The sequence below is a fragment of the Chrysemys picta genome, chromosome 2, assembly GCF_011386835.1.
Source record: "Chrysemys picta bellii isolate R12L10 chromosome 2, ASM1138683v2, whole genome shotgun sequence".
Lineage (NCBI taxonomy): Eukaryota > Metazoa > Chordata > Testudines > Emydidae > Chrysemys > Chrysemys picta.
The window spans coordinates 119,482,660-119,508,658 of NC_088792.1; the positions used below are offsets into that span (position 1 = coordinate 119,482,660).

Here is a 25,999-nt window from a genome sequence, read left to right on the forward strand (position 1 = left end):
GCGGGTAGTGTAGACATACCCTGAGAGACTCTCCTGGTAGAGACTTGTACACTCTTCAGGGATTAATGCACCTTGCCAAGCATTTCCAGTGACATTCAATCAGCATTGTCAAAACAGTAGGGTTTATTAGTCAACTGGAATACAGCATAGACAGTCCTTAGGTTAGCACAGAAAACTGCATGTTAAAGCATAGATCATTTTAGTTAACCCCGAGCCCAGCCAAGCTCTAGTGAACCCATGGTTCAAGCTTTGTCTGTCTCTCCATCTGACCTCCTCAGTCAGATCACAAGTGATAGCCCTGGCTCCTTCCAGCAGCCAACTCTTCTCCCTCACCCCCCCCACACACACCCCTCTCTCTAGTCCTTTGTTCTCCAGCTGAAGGATGTTTGCTCAGCTTCCTGCTAAGAGGTGAGGAAATCCATCTCCCTCTGGGTTCTTGGATGCTAGACTCAGTGTCCTAGTGATTGGATTTGCCATTATCGTCTCAGATTTTCCATTGATATGGGGTTAGCCTCGGCCAGTCTTTTTCCAATGACCCATTCAAGCTCAGACAACTGGGCAACATTCATACCTATGTCTATGAGCCTGACCTGAGAGCAAAGTCATTTTCCACCCAAGAGAAACAATGTAGCATACAGGGGAAACTGAGGTACACATAGGCAATATAAAAATATTACCTAAAATTCATAAAACCTACAAGTAACCTTTCTTATAAAAAGATACACTTTAAAATATCATGGTTGAAATACTGGCCCCATTAATATTCCTATTGACTTTAGTGGGCCCAGGATTTCATCCAATGACTTTCAAGCTGGATTTCTGAGGATCTTCCAAGGCAAGGAGCAATTATTAACAAGAGATTAATTATTAATAAGCCATCTGTCTAGCCAATATCATTAGGCTATTTACCACAGCAATCAAGGTAAACATTCATCTTAAGAAGGAGTTTGAAGAAGGGCAGGATATGACTACACTGATTACTGAGAGTTTTAATGTGCCATGGGGAAAACCAACAAAATGAAAACGAAAGCTGTCATCATTGGCAGAGCAAAGGGGGCAGATCATAACACACAGAGATAAGAGACTGGAAAAATTAAGGGGGAACCTCTGGAGGGACTTAATCAAAGAGAAAAACCCCACATGATTTTGACAAGATCAAGTTCCCATTTCTGGCTCTGCAGGGTCACATGATATCTGACCTTACATGCTGAATTACTACAATGTTTATAAACAATTACAAATTAGTAGTGTAATTATTACATGGTGAATGAAAACTCACTGCATAAAATAACTTGATATTTAAGAAAAAAAAATACTAAGTTAAAAAAAAACCCAAAAGCACAGTTAAATAGATGGACATTTTACCTCAGATGCAGTATCCCAATGAGGGTGGCAGCTAGATCTGAAGACATTCTTCCCATAATGCAGCAGCGACTTAGAGAAGAAAGTAAGTCGGTTGGTAGACATGGTAGAAAGTATACAAGCTGCACTAAACGTTGCTGTGACTCTGCTGGAAGAAGAACCAGAGTGCCATCTAGTGGATCTACATTTTAAAAAAGGTGACACAAAAACTGAATTACACATTATATGCATGAAAAGATTTCCCCCCTAATATTGCATAAGACGCTGAAGACTGATTAATCTACCAAAGCCCGACTTGTCCCTTCAATACTAGAACCCATGGTAAATGGATGGCCACTGAGGACTGTTTTCACAAATACAAGAGCAAACCAATCAAGAAGTTTGTCTGTAAGGACAAAGTAACAGAGAAGGCAAGGAAGGGTAAAGAAATCAGGAAGGCCATTAGGGCTCCTAAGTGGCTGTAAGTTAAAATTTATTAACAATACCAAGCATTTACAATACACTTTTCATCTTCAAAGCATTTTACAAATATCAGTTAAGTAAAATATCCATATGACTTTTCGTTGTTGCCTAAATGTCAGTTTCTGTATGGCTCTTTCTATTTGGGTTTTGGTAACCACTTCCTTTTAGATTGTCCTTGTTTGGGTAAGTGTAATCCACTATAAAAAAACTCCCATTCTAGCACACCTATAGAAAAAGTGATAAACAAAGTAGCCAGACTCTCTGCAGACTCAGGGAAACAAAGATTCCATTATTTTAGAAAGCGAAAGGTTAGATACTTCTTCACAATTCCAGTATTGCTAACCCCAAGCATTCAAAGATCGTAAGTAAGCCCAAAAATTAAGAGATTGGTTTAAAAATCTTGAGATTGTTTAAAAATACTAGATTTGGAGTTCTTTTTAGGTATCTTGGGTTTCTTGAGTGCGTAGAGTATGCTTGGGTCACATTTTCAGACTTTTCTCTGCAACAGTGAAGTATAGAAACAATTTTAAAATGAAAACAGATTTTTATAATATCACTTGACTCTAAGAGTTGGGGCTTTACGAAAAAACAGTAAATGTTGCAAGACTCAGGATTAAAACCCGTGAATTAGCAACACTCCAGTAAGAAATACTTCCTCCAGGAAATTCCAATGCTGCAGAATAATGGAATAGACAGAGAAATTATTATTAAAACAACAGTAACAAAAATACTTTATATAGGACTTTTCATCCTGATAGACCTTAAAACATTTTACCAACTTTTATATAAAACACAGGAATTCCTTTCACCCACAAGTGAAATGCGGCCTGGGATGGAACAGAGGAGCTGTTTAACAGCATATTGTAACACTTATTATTTGTATTGCAGTAGCAACTAGTAGCCCAGTCATGAACCAGGGGGCCTCATTATGCTAAGTACTATATCAGTGGTTCTCAACCTATTTACCATTGTGGGCTGCATATGCGGCCCACAATATGTTATGTGGGCTTCATCCAATACTACCTGTATGGATGTGAGGATGTCACATGGGCCGCAGCCGTGTGCTGATTGGGCCACACATTGAGAACAACTGCACTATACAAATATAACAAAAAGATGACCCCTGACCCAAAGATTAATTATTTTAGTACAGGACATTTTGGAGCTAGAAAAGAAGAAAAATACTGCATCCAACTGATACAAGGAAGAACATAATTTCTTGAAAATCTGGGCAAGCAGAATATAATTACCCAAGCTGGAATTTGGCCAATACAGTAGGGCTAACTTCCCAACTCTTACGACAAATACCGTTCTATAAAAGTCTCATCCGAAGTATAACACCTCTAGGAACTAGGCCTGTCAAAAGACTAAAAAACTTAATCGCGTGACTAAACACACTGTTAATAATAGAATACCATTTATCTAAATATTTTTGGATGTCTCCTACATTTTCAAATATATTGATTTCAGTTACAACACAGAATACAAAGTGTACAGTGCTCACTTTATTTTTTATTACAAATATTTGCCCTGTAAAAAACAAAATACTTTTCAATTCAACTCATACAAGTACTGTAGTGCAATCTCTTTATCATGAAAGTTGAACTTATAAATGTAAACTTATGTACAAAAAAATAACTGCATTCAAAAATAAAACAAAGAGTAAAACTTTAGAGCCTACAAGTCCACTCAGTGCTACTTCTTGTTCAGCCAATCACTCAGACAAACATGTTTGTTTACATTTACAGGAGATAATGCTGCACGCTTCTTGTTTACAATATCACCTGAAAGTGAGAACAGGCATTCTCATGGCATTGTTGTAGCCGGTGTTGCAAGGTATTTACATGCCAGATGCGCTAAAGATTCATATGTCCCTTCATGCTTCAACCCCATTCCAGAGGACATGCATCCATACTGATGACGGGTTCTGCTCAATGATGATCCAAAGCAGTGCGGACTGACCGCATGTTCATTTTCATCATTTGAGTCAGATGCCAGCAGCAGGTTGATTTTTTTTTTTTTTTTTTTTGGTGGTTCGGGTTCTGTAGTTTCCACATCGGAGTGTTGCACTTTTAAGACTTCTGAAAGCATGTGCCACACCTTGTCCCTCTCAGATATTGGAAGGCACTTCAGAATCTTAAATCTTGGGTCGAGTGCTGTAGCTATCTTTAGAAATCTCACATTGGTACCTTCTTAGTGTTTTGTAAATCTGCAGTGAAAGTGTTCTTAAAACGAACAATGTGCTGGGTCATCATCCAAGACTGCTATAACATGAAATATATAGCAGAATGCAGGTAAAACAGAGCAAACATACAATTCTCCCCCAAGGAGTTCAGTCACAAATGTAATTAATACATTATTTTTTAATAAGTGTCATCAGCGTGGAAGCATATCCTCTGGAATGGTGTCCGAAGCATGAAGGGGCATACAAATGTTTAGCAAATCTGGCATGTAAATATCTTGCAATGCCGTCTACAAAAGTGCTATGCAAACTCCTGTTCTCACTTTCAGGTGACACTGTAAATTAGAAGTTGGCGGCATTATCTCCCGTAAATGCAAACAAACTTGTTTGTCTTAGCAATTGGCTGAACACGAAGAAGGACTAAGTGGACTTGTAGGCTCTAAAGTTTTACATTGTTTTGTTTTTGAGTGCAATTGTGTAACCAAAAAAAAAAAAAATCTATTTCTGTAAACTGCATTTTCATGATAAAGAGATTGCACTACAGTACTTGTATGAGGTGAATTGAAAAATACTATCTGTTTGTCATTTTTACAGTTCAAATATTTGTATATAACATAATAATATAAAGAGAGCACCGTACACTTTGTATTCTGTGTTGTAATTGAAATCAATATATTTGAAAATGGAGAAAAACATCCAAAAATATTTAATACATTTCCATTGGTATTCTATTGTTTAATAGTGCAATTAAAACTGTGATTAATCGCAATTAATTTGAGTTAATCATGTGAGTTAACTGCAATTAATGAACAGCTCTACTAGGAACGTACTCCTTACAACCCTGTGGTTCGTTAAGAACCTGAAGAAATAAGGCCTTTTGAAAGCATTAAACTATTACTAAGTAGAGAGAAACATAAAATAAAGGAATATCACCAAGTCCAGGTTTGTACGGAAATTAGATATCAAGTGTTCTCATCTATCAGACTATGTCCAGCCCCCCCCCAAAAAGCTTCAAATCAAACTTCAGTGTTGTGGGAAATAAAACTGCTGCAGCCATGATTTTCTTTGCAAATTTCTATTTTAAGGGTACAAATAACCATTTCATGTGTGTACTCTGCCTTTAATCAGGAGATAGCAGGATTTTTCACTCCTTGTTCCATCCCTCTCCTGTCAAGTGATAGGTAAAATTTATTATGTTTTAGTACAAAAGTCTTACCATAAATTCGAGAAGCAGTGGCTTGCAAACTTTGTAACAATTCCTTGTTTGAATGAGATGCAGCAGAATGAATGGTCTCAATCAACTGGTTTGAAAGCTCAGGCTTTCTTGAGCCAAGCAGAACAAGCTGCTGAGGTAGGCCAGCCAGCCAACGAGATAAAATTTTACTTCGGCTTCTAAAAGAAGGGGGGGAAAGTTAGTTGGAAAAATTATTTTCTATTCAGTACAAATATTCTTAAATCTAGTTTATGTTTACAATAAATACAGAATACTTATAATACTGTAATTTAGTATCTATTTATAATATTTCAGCAAGGAGTCTGATTGTGTTGGTACATGGTGAATCATCATACAAGCACTTCTCTCATGGCCCCAACAGTTTATGCAGCATGTAACCTAACAATATCCTTCAGAACTCAATTTCACAAATTGACTATATGCTGGTGAAAAAGCATTTCCTTTTATTTGCTCTAAATTTACCATCTATTAATATCCTTTAGTGACCCAACATATTATGGGCCAGAGGAAAAAGCACAGACAATTCAGGGTTCACTATATCCTTAACACTGAATACCGTAAGTCCCCTATAACTCTTCACTTTCCAGACTAACATTTTTTTTGTCTCATATCATATTTAATCATATCTTCACTGTCCTTCTCTATCTTTTTAATCTCAGATTTTTTTATTTTTTTTTAAGAGAAAAAGAAACTGGACAAAATGCTTTAAAGAAGGGAGTTCAATACACGGTCATGTTCCTTTAGTTTCTTACCCATCCTATTTGCCTTTTTCATTGCTGCTACACCCTAGACCAGGGGTGGGCAAACTTTTTGGGCCGAGGGCCACATCTGGATGGGGAAATTGTATGCAGGGCCGGGGCAGGGGGTTGGTGTGCAGGAGGGAGTGCGGGGTGTGGGAGGAGGTGTAGTGTGCAGGAAGGGGCTCAGGGCAAGGGATTGTGGCAGAGGAGAGGTGCAGGGTGTATGAGGGGGCTCAGGGAAGGGGGTTGGGGTGCAGGAGGGGTGCGGCAGGTGGCTCAGAGCAGGGGGTTGGGGTGCACAGGGGTGTGGCGGGGGCTCAAGGAAAGGGTTTGGGGTGTAGGGTGAGGGTGCACAAGGGGGCTCAGGGCAGGGAGTTGGGGTGCGAGGTGCAGGCAGGGAGTTCGGGGGTGGGGTACAAGAGGGGTTCGGGCTCTGGCCTGGAGCCGCTTACCTCAAGCAGCTCGGGGTGGCAGCGGCGCGCACCGGGGCCAGGGCAGGCTCCCTGTATGCCTGCCCTGTCCCCAGCCCCGCGCCACTCCAGGAAGCGCTCTGGCCCCTGGGGGAGGCGGGGCGGAGGGCTCCATATGTGCTGCCGTTGCCGCGCCTCCAGGTACCTCCCCCGAAGCTCCCATTGGCCGCAGTTCCCCGTTCCCAGCCAATGGGAGTTGCGGGGGGCGGTGCCTGGAGGCAAGTGCAACGCATGGAGCCCTCTGCCTCCCCACCCAGGATCCGGCCCGCGGGCCGTAGTTTGCCAACCCCTGCCCTAGACTGACATTTTGTATAACCATTCCCACTCTTTAATCCACAGGATTTGATCTCTTATCTCATGGTTTATATTCCTAATTAGGAGCAAGGTTTTTGTTTGTTTTTATCAGAGACCTTATAAAAAGCTTTTTTTTTTTTTTAAATTATGTCCATCATAACTCCTTTATCTATATTTTTTCTAAAGAACTTTAACAGATTAGAGAGGCATTATTCTCCCTTTCAGAAAGCATAGCAGTTGGATTACATTTAGCCAAGTATATATTTACAAACAAGTGTGTTGCATTATTCAGTCCTCCCAATATTTCCATTATTTAAAGGATATTTTTGAATGAATTATGTAATGAACTTCCATCAATTAATGTACTTCCCTCATTTGATCATGAAGGTTTTAAACTTGCATTGTTATTTTTTATTACTAAATACAGTCTATCCATGTTTCCAACAATGTATTTAAACAGTTACAGATACGTCTCCTGTATCTCCCCCATCCAAGGAAAAGAAAAAGTTCATTACGGTGTACTGAACAGTAAGCACAGTTCTTAAAGTATATTGCTTCTACAGATTCACACCCAAAGATTGAGCATGTCCATGCTACTGCTTATCCAGATGCTTCTGGAGCAGGGGTGGGCAAACGTTTTGGCCCGAGGGCCACATCTGGGTGGGGAAATTGTATGCAGGGCCATGAATGTAGTGCTGGGGAAGGGAGATGGGGTGTCAGAGGGGGTGTGGTGTGCAGCAGGGGGCTCAGGGCAGGGGGTTGGGGTGCAGGATGGGTGGGGTAGGGGCTCAGAGCAGGGGGTTGGGGGCTTAGAGCAGGGGGTGGGGTGCAGGAGGGGGTGCGGAGTATGGGAGAGGGCTCAGGGCAGGGGCTTGAGGTGCAGGGGGGTACGGCAGGGGGCTCACGGCAGGGGATTAGAGGTCTCAGCGCAAGGGGTTGGAGTGCAGGAGGGATGCGGGATGTGGGCTCCGGCCCAGCTTACCTCAAGCGGCTCTGGGATGGCACCAGCGCGCAGCAGGGCTAAGGCAGGCTCCCTGCCTGCCCTGACCCCGCGCTGCTCCCAGAATTGGCCAGCATGTCTGGCAGTTGCTCCTGGGGGTGGGGTGGGGCAGGCACCTCCACCAGGTGATGCCCTCACCTGCGGGTACCAACCCCAAAGCTCCAATTGGCCGTTCCCGGCCAATGGAAGCTGCGGGGGGCGGTGCCTGCAGGCAAGGGCCGCGCACAGAGCCCTCTGCTCCCCTGCCAGGGGCTGCGGGGATGTGGTGCCGGCCGCTTCCAGGAGCGGCGCGGGGCCAGGGCAGGCAGGGAGCCTGCCTTAGCTCCGCTGCGCCACGAGGCTGGGAATCCCTGCAGGGCGGATTGAAAGCCCTGATGGGCCAGATCCGATCCGCGGGCCATAGTTTGCCCTCCCCTGTTCTGGAGAGTGGAAGTGTGATCTTTGAAGCTGCATGAGTAAGGCTCTGTGTTTGTCACGGAGCCCGTGACTTTCCATGACCTCCATAACTTCTGCAGCAGCCCCGTGTGGCTGGCCCAGGAGCTGCCTGAGCAGCTCAGGCACCCCCTGGGTGAGTCTCAGGGCCCCCGAGTCCCCCCCTCCCCAGCACAGCAGGTCCATGAATTTTTGTTTACTGCCCAGGACCTGTCCATGTCTTTTAGTAAAAATACCCGTGACTAAAACGTAGCCTTATGCATGAGTGCTTCTGATTGGCTTCAAAAGTTTACACCTAAGGGTATAAAAGGGAGCATGGTCCTCAAGGCACTCAGTTCCTTTTCTCGATATCTAAAAAAAAAAATTTCAAGTAGTATTCCAAACTTTAAAGAGGGGATTATTTTTTACATGGGGAAATTAGTTAAGGGAGGCCCTAAAATCAGAGGAAATTAATATCAGGCTCAGAATGTATACCACAAGTGACTCTCAGAAATTAAAAAAACAAAAACAAAAAAGACAATAAAAATGGTTTAATGGTAAAATATAGGAGATTATTTGAGCAAAACAGATATCTTCCAGAAAACAGAAATGCAGCCCAAGGAACAATGTATGGCATGTAAAATAGAAGATGGAAATGAGAAGAACTAAGAAAATTTTGAAAAGAAATAGGCAAAGAAGAAATTATATTTATGTGCATCAGATGCAAAGACTAAAGATTTGGACAGACTGTGCGAGATTCAGTCTGCTGGACTACCAGGGAGAAAAATAGAACATTTGAAGAGCAAAGGAGCATTGTGGTGAAGCTACAGATGTTAAGATACCTACTGCAGACCTGCTCTCTTCAGGTAATAAAAAATACTGTGAAAGAGTGAGACATCATTGTCAAAGAGCAAGGAGTCAAAAGAGATGTTAGAACAAGTGGATAAGAAGGGGAAGAGAAAGAGGAAGGATGATGGAGTGAGGTGACAAAATTACTGAGGTTAGTCAAGAGGAGAAAAGAATGAGAGGAACTCCAGAGGGACTTAAATCTATGTGAAAGGGCAGCACAATGACAAGTGAAATGTCTTATAAACAAATATAAGGTGATGTATATTGGAAATAATTAGTTGAATTACTCATGTACATCTCAGGCTCAAACTCAATGCTACCTGAGTAGGAGCATGAGGTTCACTCAACAGGTCCCCTGATCTCTGAGAGGCACCTCAAACCTCTGCTTCTGGAACCTATCCATCCCATTCAGTCATATGGAGGGTCACATGTATATGATCATTCTACAGTTTCTGAATTTGCTGCAGGACTACATCCAGGACACAGAACTGTGCTTCGGAGTCTACCCCGATCTACCCCATAGATCCAAAACACTGTTATCATTTCCAGATTCACCCCTAGAGAGAGAAAGGCTGAATGTATGTTTTATTAATTGATATATGGAAGTTCATTGTTAGCACGTTTATTATTGAATACCAGTTAGTTAATGGACTGATGAGCAGGGTGGATTTGATTTAAATCACTAGTCAGGAAGACTCCATTTAATCATGGATTTCTACATAAAAGTGCATTCTTGTTGGTTGTTACAACCTTAATACATATTCTTCACAACTCAGAGATAGATGAGACTCAAAGTGGGTTTCTTTTATGGCCTGCTGCCATTATAGGTTCTCTCTTCTAGTCAGAGAATGGTATGGTAGATCTCAAATCAATGAAGGCTACACTCAGAAAGACCTCAAGACTTCTGGAATATGCTCCTCAAACAGTTTCACTTTTGTTTCTACTGCCTGTCCCTCCCTTCTCACATTTATCTCGACTTCTTCTCCTTTTCCACATCTATTCTGTGGCCAACAATCTTCTATTCATTGAACTTTTTGAAACTTTGCACTTTTAGAGAGAGGTAAGGGATTGACTGTGTGTACACAAATTTGCAAAGGGACAATAGGGTTGAGGTCTGTTATTTCTCACCTCTATATATTATTTATTTAAAAACATTTTTGCTATTAACGAGCATGTTATCTCTGGAGACACAAATCCACAGTTTGAGAACTGCAAAACTAAGCATCTCTGATGGTATCTTCTAGACTTAGCACTCAGTCCCATTGGGTAGATACAAAGATTATTTAGGTTAATCTATACAGAAGCCCCTGGAACCCCATAAGATTGGGTCCCTAATCCATGAACTATTGGAACTCATTTACAAAACTTTTCTTAAACATTACATGAATATATTGTCTCATACTATAGAATTAGAATTTATAATCCCTATTCCCTGATGAGATATCTTTGAGCTATAACGTATCTTTAGATAGGATTTTTTTGATAAAATGCTTTTTGAGGAAAAAACCTATTTCAATACAAAAATCCGTTTTTTGTTTGTTTTTTTAAATCATTGATTTTTATCCACCCTGCTGATGAGGCAGAACTCTTACCACTTTGGAAAGGAACTCAGGATGAGATGGAAGACTGCTTTGTCATTGTGGGTGACAGCAAAGAAGTTGGTCAGCCATGGGTCCTGTAATTTGCTTATTATTCTAGAAGATGTGATTGCTATAATGAAGGCTGTTTTGACTGAAAGGTGAAATAAGGAACATTCCCAGGGGGAGGGGGAGTCACAAATTGAGTAAGTACTAGGTTGAGATCCCACATCAGTGATTACTCAAACTCGAGAATAAACATTTACTAATCCCTTCATGAACCTCTTGACTATATCATGTGTGAATACGGTCTTATCAATTAATGCATGGTGCACCAAAATAGCTACGTGAATGTTCACAGACAATATAAAGTCCCAATAGCTTTAACTGAAGTACGTATTCAAGTATGGAGTAAACAGAAGATGTTTCTGGGACTATGTTATTATTGTCCTAGATTAAAAATCTCTTCCATCTGAAGTCACAAAAGGGTGGTGATATGACTGTTTCCTGGAATTTATTGGGACATGCTGAATTTCAAAAAAGCAAGACTTTTTAAAGTCTGTCAGAGTTCGATGGCCCTGATGTCAAATGCAGACAGCACATGTTTGAGTGATAAATCAGACCATTCTGTTGGATAAGTGGTTACTGGGAAAAACCAAGAGGTCCCTTTAGGTAGATGAAGAAAATCTTGAAGCCATTGTTGTCTCACCTATTCTGTTGCAAATCAAAGTTGCTGACACTTTAGCCTGTCTATTTTTTCTGGACTCTGAACTGAAGGAAATGGGAAAGGAAAGGCATAAAGACGACCTATTATCCAGCTGAACAGAAATACATCTGATATGAACCGGTTGTCTGCTCCTTCTCTCAAACAAAATGTCAGGCATTTTGAATTGTGTCTGGTTGCAAACAAGTGTATGTCTGGATAGCCCTATAGAGAGAGTATCTCATCTACAACTGAACTCTTCAGTTACCTTATGTGCTATTCTTGCCTGTCTCCCTTAATTGGTCTGCCAGGCTGCTGTCTTTGCCCACAAGATCAGCTGTGGGTTAAATATGCTGCTGGATGCACCAGTTCCACAATGCCATTGCTTCTTTGCACAGTTGACTGGAATGGGCTCTTCCCAGTTTGTCCACATAGAATACTGCTGCCATGTTGTCTGTGTTACTACACCTCTACCTCGATATAATGCTGTCCTCGGGAGCGTTATAGATGAAACCGTGTTATATCGAACTTGCTTTGATCCGCCTGAGTGCGCAGCCCCGGCCCCCTGGAGCACTGCTTTACCGCGTTCTCAGAATTCGTGTTATATCGGGTCGCGTTATATCGGGTAGAGGTGTACTTGGACAACTTTCCCTTCCAGATGAAGGAGAAAGGACTTAACCCAACAGATTAATCTTTAATTCTAGCACACTGATAGGCAGATTTCCTTCCTGGGGGTTCCAATGGCCATGGACTGCTGAGCTGTTGAAGTGAGCTTCCCATCCCAAGTTTGAAGTGTCGGAGATGACTGTAGCTGATGTGTTGAATGCTACTCCTTTCAAAACACTAACATTAAGTCCACTAGTTGAGGGATAAGAGTATCTCTCTGAGAGTTTTCAGCTTGGAAAACATGTTGTCCAAGACTGGCAGACGGTTCTTTGTTAGCCAACGGCTGAATCATTCTCATCTTGAGGCAAGCATAAGGGGTTGTGGTAGGTGCCTAAAGACATGAGGCCTATGACCAGGGCCGTCCTTAGGATTTATGGTGCCCTAGGCGGGATTATTAAACTGGTGCCCCTATGCCTGACTTGCTCTTAGCAACACAAACATAAGCTTACAGTATTGGAAAACTTGCCACATGCACTTTATTAAAAACAGTTCAGCTTAATTAAGCACACTGTAATGCTGGTGGACTAGCACTAAAGAAGTAGCCCTATAGAAAAAAAATCTGATTTATTGACAGAATGAAGCAAATAATAGAATATAGCCGTGAGTCTGTGACTTTGAGCTAGTATGAAGACACCTCACAAGGCGCTCCGCCCTGACTGAGACACGGTAGAGTTGGAAACCCAGGTCATTTTTGCAAAGCCACTTTTTAGTTTTAAATGTATAGTGGTCATCAGTCTTAATGTTAGTTACAACTCTATATCAACCTTATACTGTAAATAGATCAATGGCATTATCCAGTTTAATAAGCTGGGTTTCCAAGCAGTGGGAAAATATAACCCTAGTTTTACTCCTAGGTAAAGCACAAAGTGACAAGAATGAAGTCAGTACAGAATCATCTCATCTAGATTAAGGTAGCACAGAAATGTTACAGAAGTCCTATTGTGCCTTATTTTTCTTTGGAAAGACGTGAGCAATAGCAGCACATTTTGGGCACTGCCAGAAATACAGGATAAATCACTGCCTCTAAAGTTCCATCATAAACGACATTTTCACAGCTCTAGCATGATCTGCTGCACAGATTCTTCACAAGAAAGTGTCCCTGGCCTTTTTAACTCATATTAACCATGTATTTACTTTATGAAAGTTGGACAAAACATTGTGAAAACGTAAGACATTGGCTGCCCAACTTCTGGGCTGGCAAAAGCTATACTGACTCACTGGGAAAAAAAGCAAGAGAATCTTAGTACAACAGATGGTCACTCTATACACTAGTAAGGAGATGAGCATATTACAGTTGTTGGAGGGCTCTATTCAGCAGTAACAGGGCTATAGGAAAGCCAGTCAACATTTTTTGTTTCTCTGATGAAAACTGGCCCACTCCCTGCCCCAAACCAAACCTGTCACAAATAATTGTCAACAACTTAATTTTCTGTTTTTGGCTAAGATATTGATTTTTTAAAAAAAAAATATTGAAATTGGATTCAGGATTGTTAGCAAGCATTTTTGGCAAACAAAGTTGTTAAATGACAATCTAAATGGCAACACAGTCCTGCTTTCATGCTTGGCTCACCCCCCAGCCTGCTGGTCCCACAGCTGCAGTAGAGGAGGAGAGAGGTGGAAAACCGCAGGACCCCAAAATCCACCTCTTTGGATGCAGCGTGGCAACAGCAAGCCCTCAGGTCCAATCACATGCCACTGGGCACCACCGCCAGCCCAACGGACCATGGGGAAGTTAGCACACCATCTGATCTCAGGGGCGGGGCACCCACGGAGCCACAGCAGCTCATCCTGCCCTGCACAATTCCCCCCGGATGAGATGAATCGCTGCCAGCCCGGGGGAGAGACGCACTCCCCAGCTAGGGTGATCAGATGTCCTGATTTTATAGGGCCAGTCACGATATTTGGGGCTTTGTCTTATAGAGGCACCAATTAACCCCCACCTAGGGTGACCAGACAGCAAGTGTGAAAAATCAGGACAGGGGGTGGAGGGTTAAGAAAAAAAAAAAAATTGGGACTGTCCCTATAAAAGTGGGACATCTGGTCACCCTACCCCAACCCCCTGTCCTGATTTTTCACACTGGTCACCCTTTCCCCAGCCCAGCCAGCTGTGTGTGGCATTCCAACCCTGGCTAGCTGCGGAGGAAGTGAGTTAGTTTCACTTTCATTCCTCAGAGTCCGCACGCAACCCCCGCCCCCCACACACTTTCCCTAGCACCTCACCCAACCCAGCCCTGCCGGAGGGGAGGAGGGAGAGAGGGGTGCTCCGTGGGAGGGAGGGGGAAAGGGGTGGTGCTCCATGGGGGGGGGGGAGAATGGACATTATGGGGGGGGGGAACAAAGGATACTGCCAGAGCCACCCAGTCTGCCTCACCTCACGCCGGGGGAGAGAGTCACAATCACAGGTGAGTTCCTTCCCCCACCCCTTCCCAGAGACCCCAGCAGCCAATCCCCTCCCTCAGACTGTGCTGCAGGCATTCGGCTCTCTCTAGGACCCAGCGCAGCTCTTACATGCTCCACTGCTTGCCGTCTGTCCTGCAGAGTGTGTGGTGCCCCTGGAAGAGCGGTGCCCTACACGACTGCCTATTCTGCCTATGGCTAAGGACGGCCCTGCCTATGATTTTGAGTAAGATAACTGCCTGAAAGTGCTTTTCATGGAGTCTTTATTACTGTCAGGATTTTCACACATCTGTCTTCTGGAAAGAAGGCTCTGCCTTCCTGAGAATCCAGAACTGCCCAAATAAACTCCATTGACTATATAGGAGCTATATGCTTCCTTCCCTCCACCCCCCCAATTTAGAGTCCCAGTCGGGTGTTGTTTTTCATTTGTTCTAAATCAGGAGCACGTCTGGACAATAGCTGTGGAAAATCCTCTTGAGAAGATGCTTTAGAGAGTCGATCATCTAAATAGGGGTAAACATGGATACTCTGCCATCTCAATTGTGCTGATGCTGCAGACAGGCACTTTGTGAATACTCGAGATGCAGTCACAAAGCCAAAAGGGAGAACTCCATACTGGAAATGATAATCTCCTATGATGAAATGATCGTATTTGTGACGTAAAGGTCTGAGAGCAATATGGAAATATGCATCCTGTAAGCTGACAGTTCTAAATCAATCTTGAGTGGATAGCAAGGAGCTAACTGATGCCAAGATTAACAAACGTAATTTGAACTAAAGCTCATCCACCTTCTTAGACAGTTTGACCCACTACAGGATTTGACCATATGCTCTTAGCCTTCCACTATGGTAAGTGTGATTTTACTGTTTGAAGGAAAGCTCTAAATATCAAACACAGGATGAGAAGTCATTTCCACTCTGACCCAGGATGTTTTCAGCATTATAACTCAGCATTCTTTCTACCAGCTCATGAAACGGAATCTCATCTTCTCATGGAGAAGCACCTGAGGAGACCCCGCCACATCATCATGAGACATCTGGTCATCAGGTTCCATGTCAGTATCCTGGAATGCAGTGGAGGCTTCCGGTTCATCCTCTGATAACGTACCAGGGCCTAATACGGGAGCACAGTATCTCTGAAGTGGAAGTGTAGACATAGCCAAATGAGTCAGATCTGATGTGAGAGGTTTACTCTGTTGCCTCTGAGAGAAGGGACAGCATTCTTGTAATAGTTAGGTGAAGACCAGTAAGACCATCTAACTCAGGGTGGTATATCAAGGCCAAGATCTAATTGGGGATCCAAATGTGGATCTAAGGTAGTTTGGATTGGAGACAGTATTGGCCTTGGTAAGTAGTACAGAAAATATCAAAGCAAACTTCCCAGGCGAACCTGTAGATGTCTGGAAGGAGGATGCAAAACCTCAGGGGAAAACCTGTAATTGGGAGGATTCTTTCCTTTTCTCTCTCTCAGTGGGGAAAAGGGATACCTGACCCTTTAATTTTTCTATTTATTCCCATATTTTCCTGCTCTGAGGATCCCTGAACAGGAGTGGTTTTGGATCAGAGTATGGATCCCCAACTGAGGATGTGATTTATGTACTTGAGCCACTACCATAACCATGGAAGCAGATGGCGTCAAAGAATCTGAAGATGTTTCCATCACCGTTTCCTGGCAATTTTTGGGAACTAATATGCTTGTTACATTAGGGTATGAGCCTTTTATTGGGATTTGAGACCATCATGGCCCTTAGCTTTTGGTTTGGGTTCTGAAGATGCACTTGAAATAGAGGCTATGGGATCTGAGGGGTCCCAGTGCAGACTAGCTCTGCTAACAGAGGCCAATATTTGTGCCATTTCTTTGCTTGGAACCAGAGGTGTCTGATCCAAAGGATTACATTCCTGAAGACTGGCTCTGCTAATGGAGGTCAACATCTGAGAGGGCTCATCTTGTTAGACAGCCAACTCCAATGGTTGCAGATCCTTCAGTACCAGGATATTAGATTTTATCCTGGTAGCAGAGATCTTGGAAGGGGTCTTATGCTGCTCTTTAGTCCCTGAAGGAGACCTATCTGTACTTACAAATCCTAAGCATTCTAAATCAGAGGACTTGGTTGCAAAGGCTTCCTGGAGAAGGCAAGCTTTTAGCCAGTTTTGATGCTCCTTATGAGCCCTTCGGGTCAAAGTGTTGCATATGGTTCAGCAAAATAGAGAATAACCTTCCCCAAGGCAAACACCTTTTTCCTTGAAGATGCACAGATCAGTGCTGGAGGTTGGGAATGGACTAAAATGAACTAAATAAAGAAATAAATAACTTTTAAAAAGACAAAATTTAAAAGACTAATCTGACACCAACTGAAAGCTAGCTAACAACGTGAGAGTCTTGACTCAAAGATCCTGGTTGGAGGAAACTAATGAGGTTTCTGGTCTGTCTGCAACCCCTGATGGAAAGAACTGAGGTGGCTGAAGCATCACAATCCCTCTCATAGCTTCACCTTCAGAATATTCAGTAACAGTAAGAGGAGAACACTCCAACCGGCACTGCTGGGAGAGCAGAGCTGCATTACTAGCACATCCCAGGAGTGGGAATGTGCAGAGACCACTTGAAGTTCCAACTCACAGTAATGGGTGGCTTACTGTGAAACAAAACTTTTGCTATTTAAATTGTCAATTATTTCCTGGAATAATCCATTTCATTATATAGAGCAAAGGCATCCAACTAATATGCATACTCCACAATCACAAACCACCTCCTTGGAAGCCTAAACCTCAAATAGTCCCTAAAGAAATGCCAGTGCTACAAAGTAATTATACATCGATGTAAAAATCTGCGACATATTGAAAATGCAAGAATAATTAAAATTTAATAAAATGAAATACCATATTGATTGTATTGTATATTTTCATATTTAATTCCATAATACATCCCTTTTCAATTTGCCTAAAGCTGCCCCAGAACTTCCAGTCTGCTGCAACCAGAGTACTTGCCAGAGAACATACGTCAGGCTTACTACAGAGAACACATGGCTTTTCTAAGAGGGGATCATGATGAAATCATTGCAGAAGAGAATTATATTCCTATTTGAGTGGAGGATCAGAGACTGGATAGAACCAACAAGTGGAATTGTAGATGAATTGTTAGGAACAATATTCTTCCCCTCCATATCTGAAGAGCATTCTGTTACCATGAGTGCAGTACCTGTAGGTCTCAGGAACTGAGGCAACAGTCTGTCCTAGAACACACAACAGACTAGTTATTTGACATCACTTAGCCTGGGCACTCCTACTCTCTCCTCTTGAAGCACTGGATAAAGTGCCTGAAGTCTCAGAAGACGAGGAACCAGGCAAATCTGAGGACTTAGATCCAAGTAGTTTGGATCAAAGATCTCCCTGATTTAGATGGGATCTTTAGAATCAACCAGGAATCAGAGGGACACAAATCCTGGAAAACCAGTTTAAGTGCCTTCTGCATAAACTGTAACTTTTATTCTGGTTTTGATGGATATGGTAAGTAAATTGGGGACAGAACATCTTCTCAGGGAGTGACCTTTCCTTAAGTCTCCCAGACAGCAGGGCACATTCATCTGTTTCTGACTTCTTTGCTTTACATGGGGCACAGAATATAAACTCCCATATTTTGCCTTACTCGACCATCTCAGTATCAACAGATAGAATGAGTAAAGGCACAGTGCTCAGCCACTATTGAGCTAGAGCAAGTTATTACTACAGCTTTTATTATTATTATATTATTTCTATTACAGTAGTGCCTAGAGGACCCCAACAGGGATCAGGGCCCCGCTGTGCAAGGTTACACACATACATTACAAAAAAGACAGTCCCTGCCCCAAAATGCTTACAATCTATACACAGTTCCATTACTTTTTAAATAAGAACCAAGAGCAGCTCTGGAAAGCTCCACAGCTGTTAACTGGGCTGTGGTGGAATCACACAATCACAATCATATAAAAAGGCTTCACATAATTATTATTAACATTAAACATAATTAAAACATTAAAAATAATTATTTCTGGGAATAAGATATCCAAAGTATACTAATCAACACTCCTAGCAGCTAGTGAAATGTAGACATGTATATTAAAAAAACGTTTCTGCACCACAGATACAGGAAAGAAACTGGATGTTGTCTTTTATATACTCAGGGCCAAATATTCAGAGGTAAAAGGGGACCCTGTGAAGGTACTAGTGCAAAAGCAATATGGGTGTACATCCAAACACTGGATGTACAGACGTAATTCTCACAGAACTCACATTTTATCCCTACTAAAAAAGGAGATAGGAAAAATACTGCAATCCTAGATGTCACATCAGCAACAATTTACATACATTAAAACTCTAGAGCTACGAACAGACCAGTCAGCCACACACCTCATTTGGAATTGGAAGTACACAATCAGGCAGCAGCAGAGCCCCCCCAAAATATAATTTTTTTTTAAAAAAGGCAAATACAGTACAGTACTGTGTTAAATGTAAACTACTAAAAAAATAAGGGATAGTTTAAAAAAAGATTTGATGAAGAAAAAACTTTTTCTGTGATTGTTTCTTTTCAATTAAGATGGTTAAAAGCAGCATTTTCTTCTGTATAGTAAAATTTCAAAGCTGTATTAAGTCAATGTTCAGTTGTAAACTTTTGCAACAACCACCATATCATTTTGTTCAGAGTTTTGAACAACCACCATTTCCAAGGCATTCGTAACTCTGAGGTTCAATTTGTAGTTCCATTTAATTCTTTACCAAGCTAAATGTAAACGATCAAATTTTCTAATATATCTATTTCTGCAAATCCCCATCTTTGCCACACATTTAAATGATTTAAAAAATAGTCATGTGTGGAATTTCAAGGCTAAAAAGAAATTTAAAAACCTCTGCTTAATGAATGAACTGGGATAATTAACTATTTAAAATTTTACACACGCTTAAATGTACTGGAAATAGAAATTAGGTAATAAATTATATTTGAGCCCAGATTGGCCAAATTCTCCAAAACAATTCTGGCAGTGGGGAAGAAATTGTGACAAATGGAGCAAATGGACATCTTCTGAGCTTTCCCCAAATGAGCTTTTGTTCTGTATCACAAGCTTTGCGCTACTGTGGAAGTTCATGACCTAGACTTTGAGACTAAATCTGCAAGGTTAAAATTTTTAAAAATAAAGAAAAAATCTTTACCTGATTCTTTGAGTGCTCAACTCTTCTTTCTGATAAACCCTGCTAAAAAATTTCAAAAGCAACATACGAACAGGAAAGAGGAGATTCTTCTGCTGGTATAGTGAATATACTGCTTTTATCAAAGTCTCTGTTGCCACTAGAAAGAAAAAAACATGTTAAAAATGTGAAATTTAAAAGTGCTTTTTATCTTCATTACATTAAGAATATCTATTGAGGAGCTAATAAAATATTTTAAAATACCCATTTCTATGTAAAATCCAAATCCTGGGAATAAACCATTTTGGTATCAATTTCTACAGGATGTACAACAATGAGCCTTCACAGACAAATCTTGAAATAATGCTTGCAGTGTGAAATTCCTCAGACAATTAAAATTACAAAGCTAGATAAAGAACTACGTGAAACCCACGTAGCACACAAGTTTTTAAAGTATTAAAGAATTTCAAAATGAAAAATAATACAAGAATGAAAATGAATGAATACTGAAAATCACAGACAATCTATTTGAATGCTAAGAAGGTGACACTGTTAGGAATGGGAGAGCATTTGAAAAGCAGGTAGGAGCTCCCACCTCACACTCTAATCGAGGCATCAGCCCTCTAGTTGTAAAGTTGGTTTCTCTGGGTCCTATTGGACTCATTACCGTTAACAGACATTCAAATACCTGCATTGGCCATTAATTCCTTCTTTCCTTGACCTTTGATTATCCAGGATCAACAGATTTCACCATTTCCATTCAGATGCAGAAGACCTACCCATGTCGGATCCAGACACAGCATGCTCCATCTGGACACAGCTAGTTCCACACACATAGCCCAACCCTGGTACACCACACACTACTGTGAATCCCCATATGAATCCAGATCTACTTCTAGAACTTGGTCCTTATCTGTAAAGCCTTCAATGGGTAAAGTATTCATGCTATTTCACAGATCACCTCTCATTCTACACCACACTACATAACAGCACTTGCAGCCCATGGAAACTCCTCTGCTGATACCATCCAAAGTGAAACTCAGATCCCAAATGCAGAGCATTATCTGTAGAATGCACTTGGCTGGGCACTACTATCGTATCAGGATGAGCCTGACAACTGCCACTTTTAGATTCAGGGCAAACTTCCACTCTTTGAAGCCTGGTCTACTCTACAAAATTAGGTCAGTTTAACTACAATGGTCAGGGGCATGAAAAATTCACCCCCCGAGCAACACAGTTAAGCCAAGCTAAATCCATGTGTAGACAGTGCTAAGTTGATGAAAGAATTCTTCCATTGACCTAACTACCTCCTCTCAGGGCAGTGGATTACCTATACCGATCGGAAAACCCCTCCTGTCAGCATAGGTAGCGTCGACACAGAAGCGCTATAGTGGGAGTGTGCTGCTGAGCATTTTAAGGCCATGTCTACACTAGCAAGCTTACAGCAGCACAGCTGTACCTCCGTAAAATCGCTCATGTAGCCACTCTATGCCAAAGGGAGAGAGCTCTCCCGTCGATATAATAAAACTACCTCCACAAACGATAGCAGCTATGTCAGCGGGAGACACTCTCCCACTGACATAGCACCGTCCCCACCAGCACTTCTGTCAATGTAAATTATGTGCTTCAGGGGGATGTTTTTTTCACGCCCCAGAGTGACATAAGTTATACTGACAAAAGTGGTAGTGTAAACAAGCCCTAAGTGTTGACATAGCCTGAGTGAGTCCTCCACCAAAAACCGAGCAGCATAAGGGCCCAGCAATATTTCACCTGTAACACAATCAAGGAAAGGCAGCTGAAAGAAAGCCATTCTGCATTGGACCTAGAAGTGACAGCAGATGTGCCCTCTCTTGGAAAGGAAAATTAATGCAACGCTGGAAAATACAGTGTTACTTAACACAGGCTTTCATTAATGTGAGCTTGTCATTCCATGTCATTATAGCAGTATGACGGCCTTCTTACAATTACAAAGGCACATTTACAAACCATGGAAATGATTTTAAACACAGAATGGAACACTGAAATGGCCTCAAGAAATACTGATTAACTGTGATCTATAAAATGCAGATGTAAATGAATTTCCTTATTCATTAAAGTGATCTCTTTTTCCTCTTTTTTTTACTTAAAGGTAAGAGAAAATGGCTACAAATACACAAATATACTATTCCTATTGCTTTTCACTTTTAGAGCATGTTTCATCAAAGAATCTAAAAGTGCTTTACAAAACTCTTTAATCGGCAATTCTCAATGCCCTGTGAAGTAGGGGATATATACAGTGAAATACGACTACTTTGTGGACAGAACACACTACAAAACATTTTAGGACATTCTTAACTTTGTACCCCATCCACCTTAGACTGCAGGAGTTAATCAGAGACACAGAACATTTCCTGTGCATAGGATATATTTGTTTTTTAAAGACAACTGCCTGCTAACTACTCTTACCTTTGTTTCGTTGTATTTGCATTAGTCTCCATGTCACTCCAAGCAATCTGTTCAACTGCTTGCCGTTCAATCTGCAACCATCCTGAATGGTTTCAGTCACAAACTTTCTTATCATGCCCAGCCAGTCAGAATCCATTTGAAGTGTTGAAGCACTTGCCAGTGAAACCATAATGTCACACAGGGTTAAATTCAATAAAAGATGATCTACGCTGTTTGACGATGTCACACAGTACTTGGTGCTAAGTAAAATACATATATGGATATTTATGAAAAATGAATGCAGTTTTTAATGTATTAATGTTTCACAAAGTTATCATGATATAGAAAAAATGTCTAAGCACTACAGGTTTAAAGCAAAAATTTTAAAAATAGGAGCCTCACTAAGGCTCTTCAATCTATGGTTAGATACATAAATAAGTGACCTGATTTTAAACAGGATAAGCACCCAACACCTCCAGTGAGCTCACAAGATTATACAACAGTCCCAGGAAGGGCAGGAGTATAATTATGACTCCTTTCCATGCTCACCCCTCCACTCCCGAGACTATTAGCCTAACACAATTTAGAAGTTTCCAGTGTGCTATAACAGAGTGAATTTCACTACTTTTTTTTTTTTTTTTTTTTTTAAGCAGTACAAAATGTTAGTTGGTAAATCTGTAAATTGCTAAATTTAAAAGTAATTTTATCAATCAGCAAAGCCTACATATAATTCCATAATATCAAACACCATATATTTAGCACATTCTACCACCCAAAGAGATAGCATTTTTCTTTTATTTCATAAAGATGTTTTAATACTCCATCAATGTATTATACCAAAAGAACACGTATGGAGCTCTGGTATTTGCTAACACATGTTGAGATCAAATTAGCTTTGAAATCTTTAGGTCTAATTCTGTCTTTCCTTCAGAGTGAGGCACCAGGGTTTGGGGCCTTACAGACAGACTTCATTTGTCCTTCAGAGTACCAGCTTACATTAAAAACAAAAAATTAGTCTTTAGTTTGTTCGGTTCAAAAAAAATAAACCCTTCCAAATGTGGAAGGTGATCAATTCAAAGATGTCTGCCAGAGTTTGCAAAGATAAACAACAGCTCTCAAGTGTGAACTACCTCATTTGAGAGCTGACCCATTCATTTCAGTGAGTGCTAACTCATAAGCCAATGATGATAGTTAACTGCTGATATTTAATGTATTTCACTGCTGAAAGCATGCAGGAAAGTAGTAGTAGTAGTAGTAGTATAATCTGAATATCTACAGCAGCATTTCCCAAAAGGAGAGGAGTGGCTAAAAGAACTAGCCAAGAGAGATTAATTTATGGAAGATCTGTAAATTAAGATGCATGGACCTTAATCATACATAGTGGAGATTTGGGGTGGAGAGTGGTGACAGGTCTTATTTTCCTGAAGGGGAGCTCTGCTTTCAGAAATTTGGGAAGTACTTGTCTAATTAAATATATTATTGATTCTATACTGACCCAACAAAATAGCCTTATAGCTTAGAGGTAGGGTGGGGCATAGTTCAGAGATATGGTGATGAGATGTAACTTGCATGGAGTTATGAAGAAGGAATATATATGACATTAATGAAGCGTGCATTTCTTTAATGTTCATTTTCAGAATTTTACAGTTTTTGAGGGGAGTTGAAGTAGAAATTGAAATTCTAACAACACTTGCTGGTTGTTATGTAGAGTCCACTGATGCACACTTTCAACCACAACTATTTCCTGATGTAGGGCTAAATTGTGCCTGTAGGCTACACACCACCCGTTGAAAAGGCCAGAGAAACTGTAATTCAGATACAGCCTACAATGGAATTTCAACTATCAGTGTAGCTGCACCAATGTAAACCCCATGGGGCTTCGGAGTCCAAGCCACAACTTCAAATCAGTGTCTATACAGCTATTTTTAGAGCACTAGCAGGAGCCCAACTTGCCCAAGTCTGTCAACCTCAGCTGGGAGGCTTGATTCAAGATGTTGTGCAGACATACCCCTAGAGGCCCTGGGGAAAAACCTGCTAGGAGAAAGTAGCATAGGAGAAGCTCTGCAGCACCCAGGAGTAGAGCACAAGAAGTGTAGCCCAAGAGGGGCAGAAGAATTATTAGTTGGAAGACATTTGGACTTATAGATTGACCCTGGAAGGGGATTGCACTTTTGTGTGATTTGGCCACAGAACATCCAGATAGAGACAATCGGGAGAAGATACTGACAGAGATGGTCCATTACAGAGCCGAAGAAGAAGCTGCAAGGAGATACCAGAGATGAGGACCCCTTGCAACAACATGTCCAGGCGTAATGGGGTGCTCTTGAGGTGAGGGCATACTATTATACATGGCCTCACAGAAAGCCACAAATCCTTCAGTATTTGCTTGGGGGTGGGGAAGGGAAGGAATCTGCTATTGGCCATTCCCAGCAGCAGATTATTATTTCCACCAAACTGGTTCAGTTGTGCTACCAAGGGATAGATAGGGGGAGACAGCTGCTGATCAACCCTGCCCTGGAGAGAGAAGTGTCTTACTCTCCCTTATATCATTACTCAGCCACTTAGGGCCCAGATGCACTACAAATCATAGATTTTGGTTTACTACTACTAAGATATAATGCATGAACTGATCCATTATCTAATCCGCGGCTCTCACACTTTCTTGTAACATGGACCATATCTTAATAGAGATATTATGGACCTTCCTTTCACATTCATCCGACACCCTACCACAACTACACAGAAAATAAATGTATTTTAGTTGTGTTTCAATACAATTTAACTGCAGGCAACAGGATACGCAGCACCAGTAGAACAAACACCCCTAGAGAATCCACCAGCAAGTGCCCTGCAGGCCACAAATTGAGAACCAATTTCTAATAAGTGAATACTTATACTTCTAAGATTCTGCATTTTAGTTTCTCTGAAATAATAAAAACATCCAGATGTAGTTTCATACGAGAAATTTTATCTTAGACTCTTTAAAGGTATCAATTGAGAGCAACATAACCAGCATCTAAATACCTCTCCATATCCATCTCTTAAAGAAAAAAACCCACCCAAAGTATTTTTTCCTTTTGCTATGCTGAAAGATTAATACTAGGCTGTGTGTCTCATTCAGACATGTGGTCTCACTTATTCATGAAAGAAAAAGATGTAAAGTGACACCTGTTTTATTCATACCTTTTGTATGGATCTCTCTTTTTGTGCTTAATTGTTTCTTGTAAAGAATAAGGAAAATGACGCATGAAGTGATGCTTGAAATCAACAAGGTAATTCATTCGAAGCCATGCCTCCTATTAAGGAAAGCAGATAATACATTAGAAAACAATGCTTATAAGTGAAGTGAAATATAATCATTTAATAGTCTACCAAAAACTAATGCTTAGGTAAAAAAACAGGATGTGACATAGGAAAGAGAAAAAAATATTTTAGCTTCTGATTTAAAGCTCCTTCACACACACATTCTTTATAGGATGATGACTTTTGCGACAACAAAATGGTTCACTAGACAATGATAATCACTTATGACTGGGGGCAGTGTTTCACCCAGAGTAGATTCTGTACATTTTCTTAGTGAACGGGTACACAGCAACATGTAAGCTGAATTAACTAGAAGTGTAAACAGAAAGTACATACTGAGTTTCCGCATGTAGACATCCCCTTAGTTCACAATAAGGTTTCCCATCGTTTAGTTCACACCCAGACTACATAGAACAGCTGCCAGCAGGAAGGCAGAGGACAGCCTGGCAAGAAAAGGAGCTTGCCCTCTGCAAAGCCAAAATGCCTCCCTCCATGTTTACCAAAGAGGAGATAAATGGGGATATAAGAAATGTTGGGAAGATCTCAAATGTAGCAGGAGACAAGTGTGAACTAGAAGGGAAAGGAAAAGGTAATGGGTGTGCTTGAACGCAGGGAGAAAAAATAGGCCTTTATTATTTGCATAGGTCAGAAGGAACCTCCTATATAGCACAGGTCACAGAATTTCCCAGCTACCCCTGCCATGAGCCCAATAGCTTATGTCTGCATCCAGTCTTGATCTGAAGACTTAAAGAGAGAGAGAGCATCTAC

The 25,999-nt window shown here is 41.2% G+C and overlaps 1 protein-coding gene across 2 annotated transcripts in view; it reads right to left on the reverse strand.

Moving 5' to 3' along the window:
• The window catches only part of TEX10 (testis expressed 10), a 126,412-nt gene that overhangs the window by 73,639 nt on the left and 26,774 nt on the right, over positions 1-25,999 (reverse strand). For both annotated transcript variants that reach the window (XM_005292615.5, XM_065587218.1), the window contains exons 5-9: positions 25,112-25,224; positions 21,950-22,188; positions 19,529-19,664; positions 5,223-5,398; positions 1,366-1,543 (exon numbers count right to left, since the gene is read on the reverse strand). In XM_005292615.5, the coding sequence (XP_005292672.2) occupies positions 1,366-1,543; positions 5,223-5,398; positions 19,529-19,664; positions 21,950-22,188; positions 25,112-25,224 (842 nt within the window). The remainder of the gene's footprint in view (positions 1-1,365; positions 1,544-5,222; positions 5,399-19,528; positions 19,665-21,949; positions 22,189-25,111; positions 25,225-25,999) is intronic.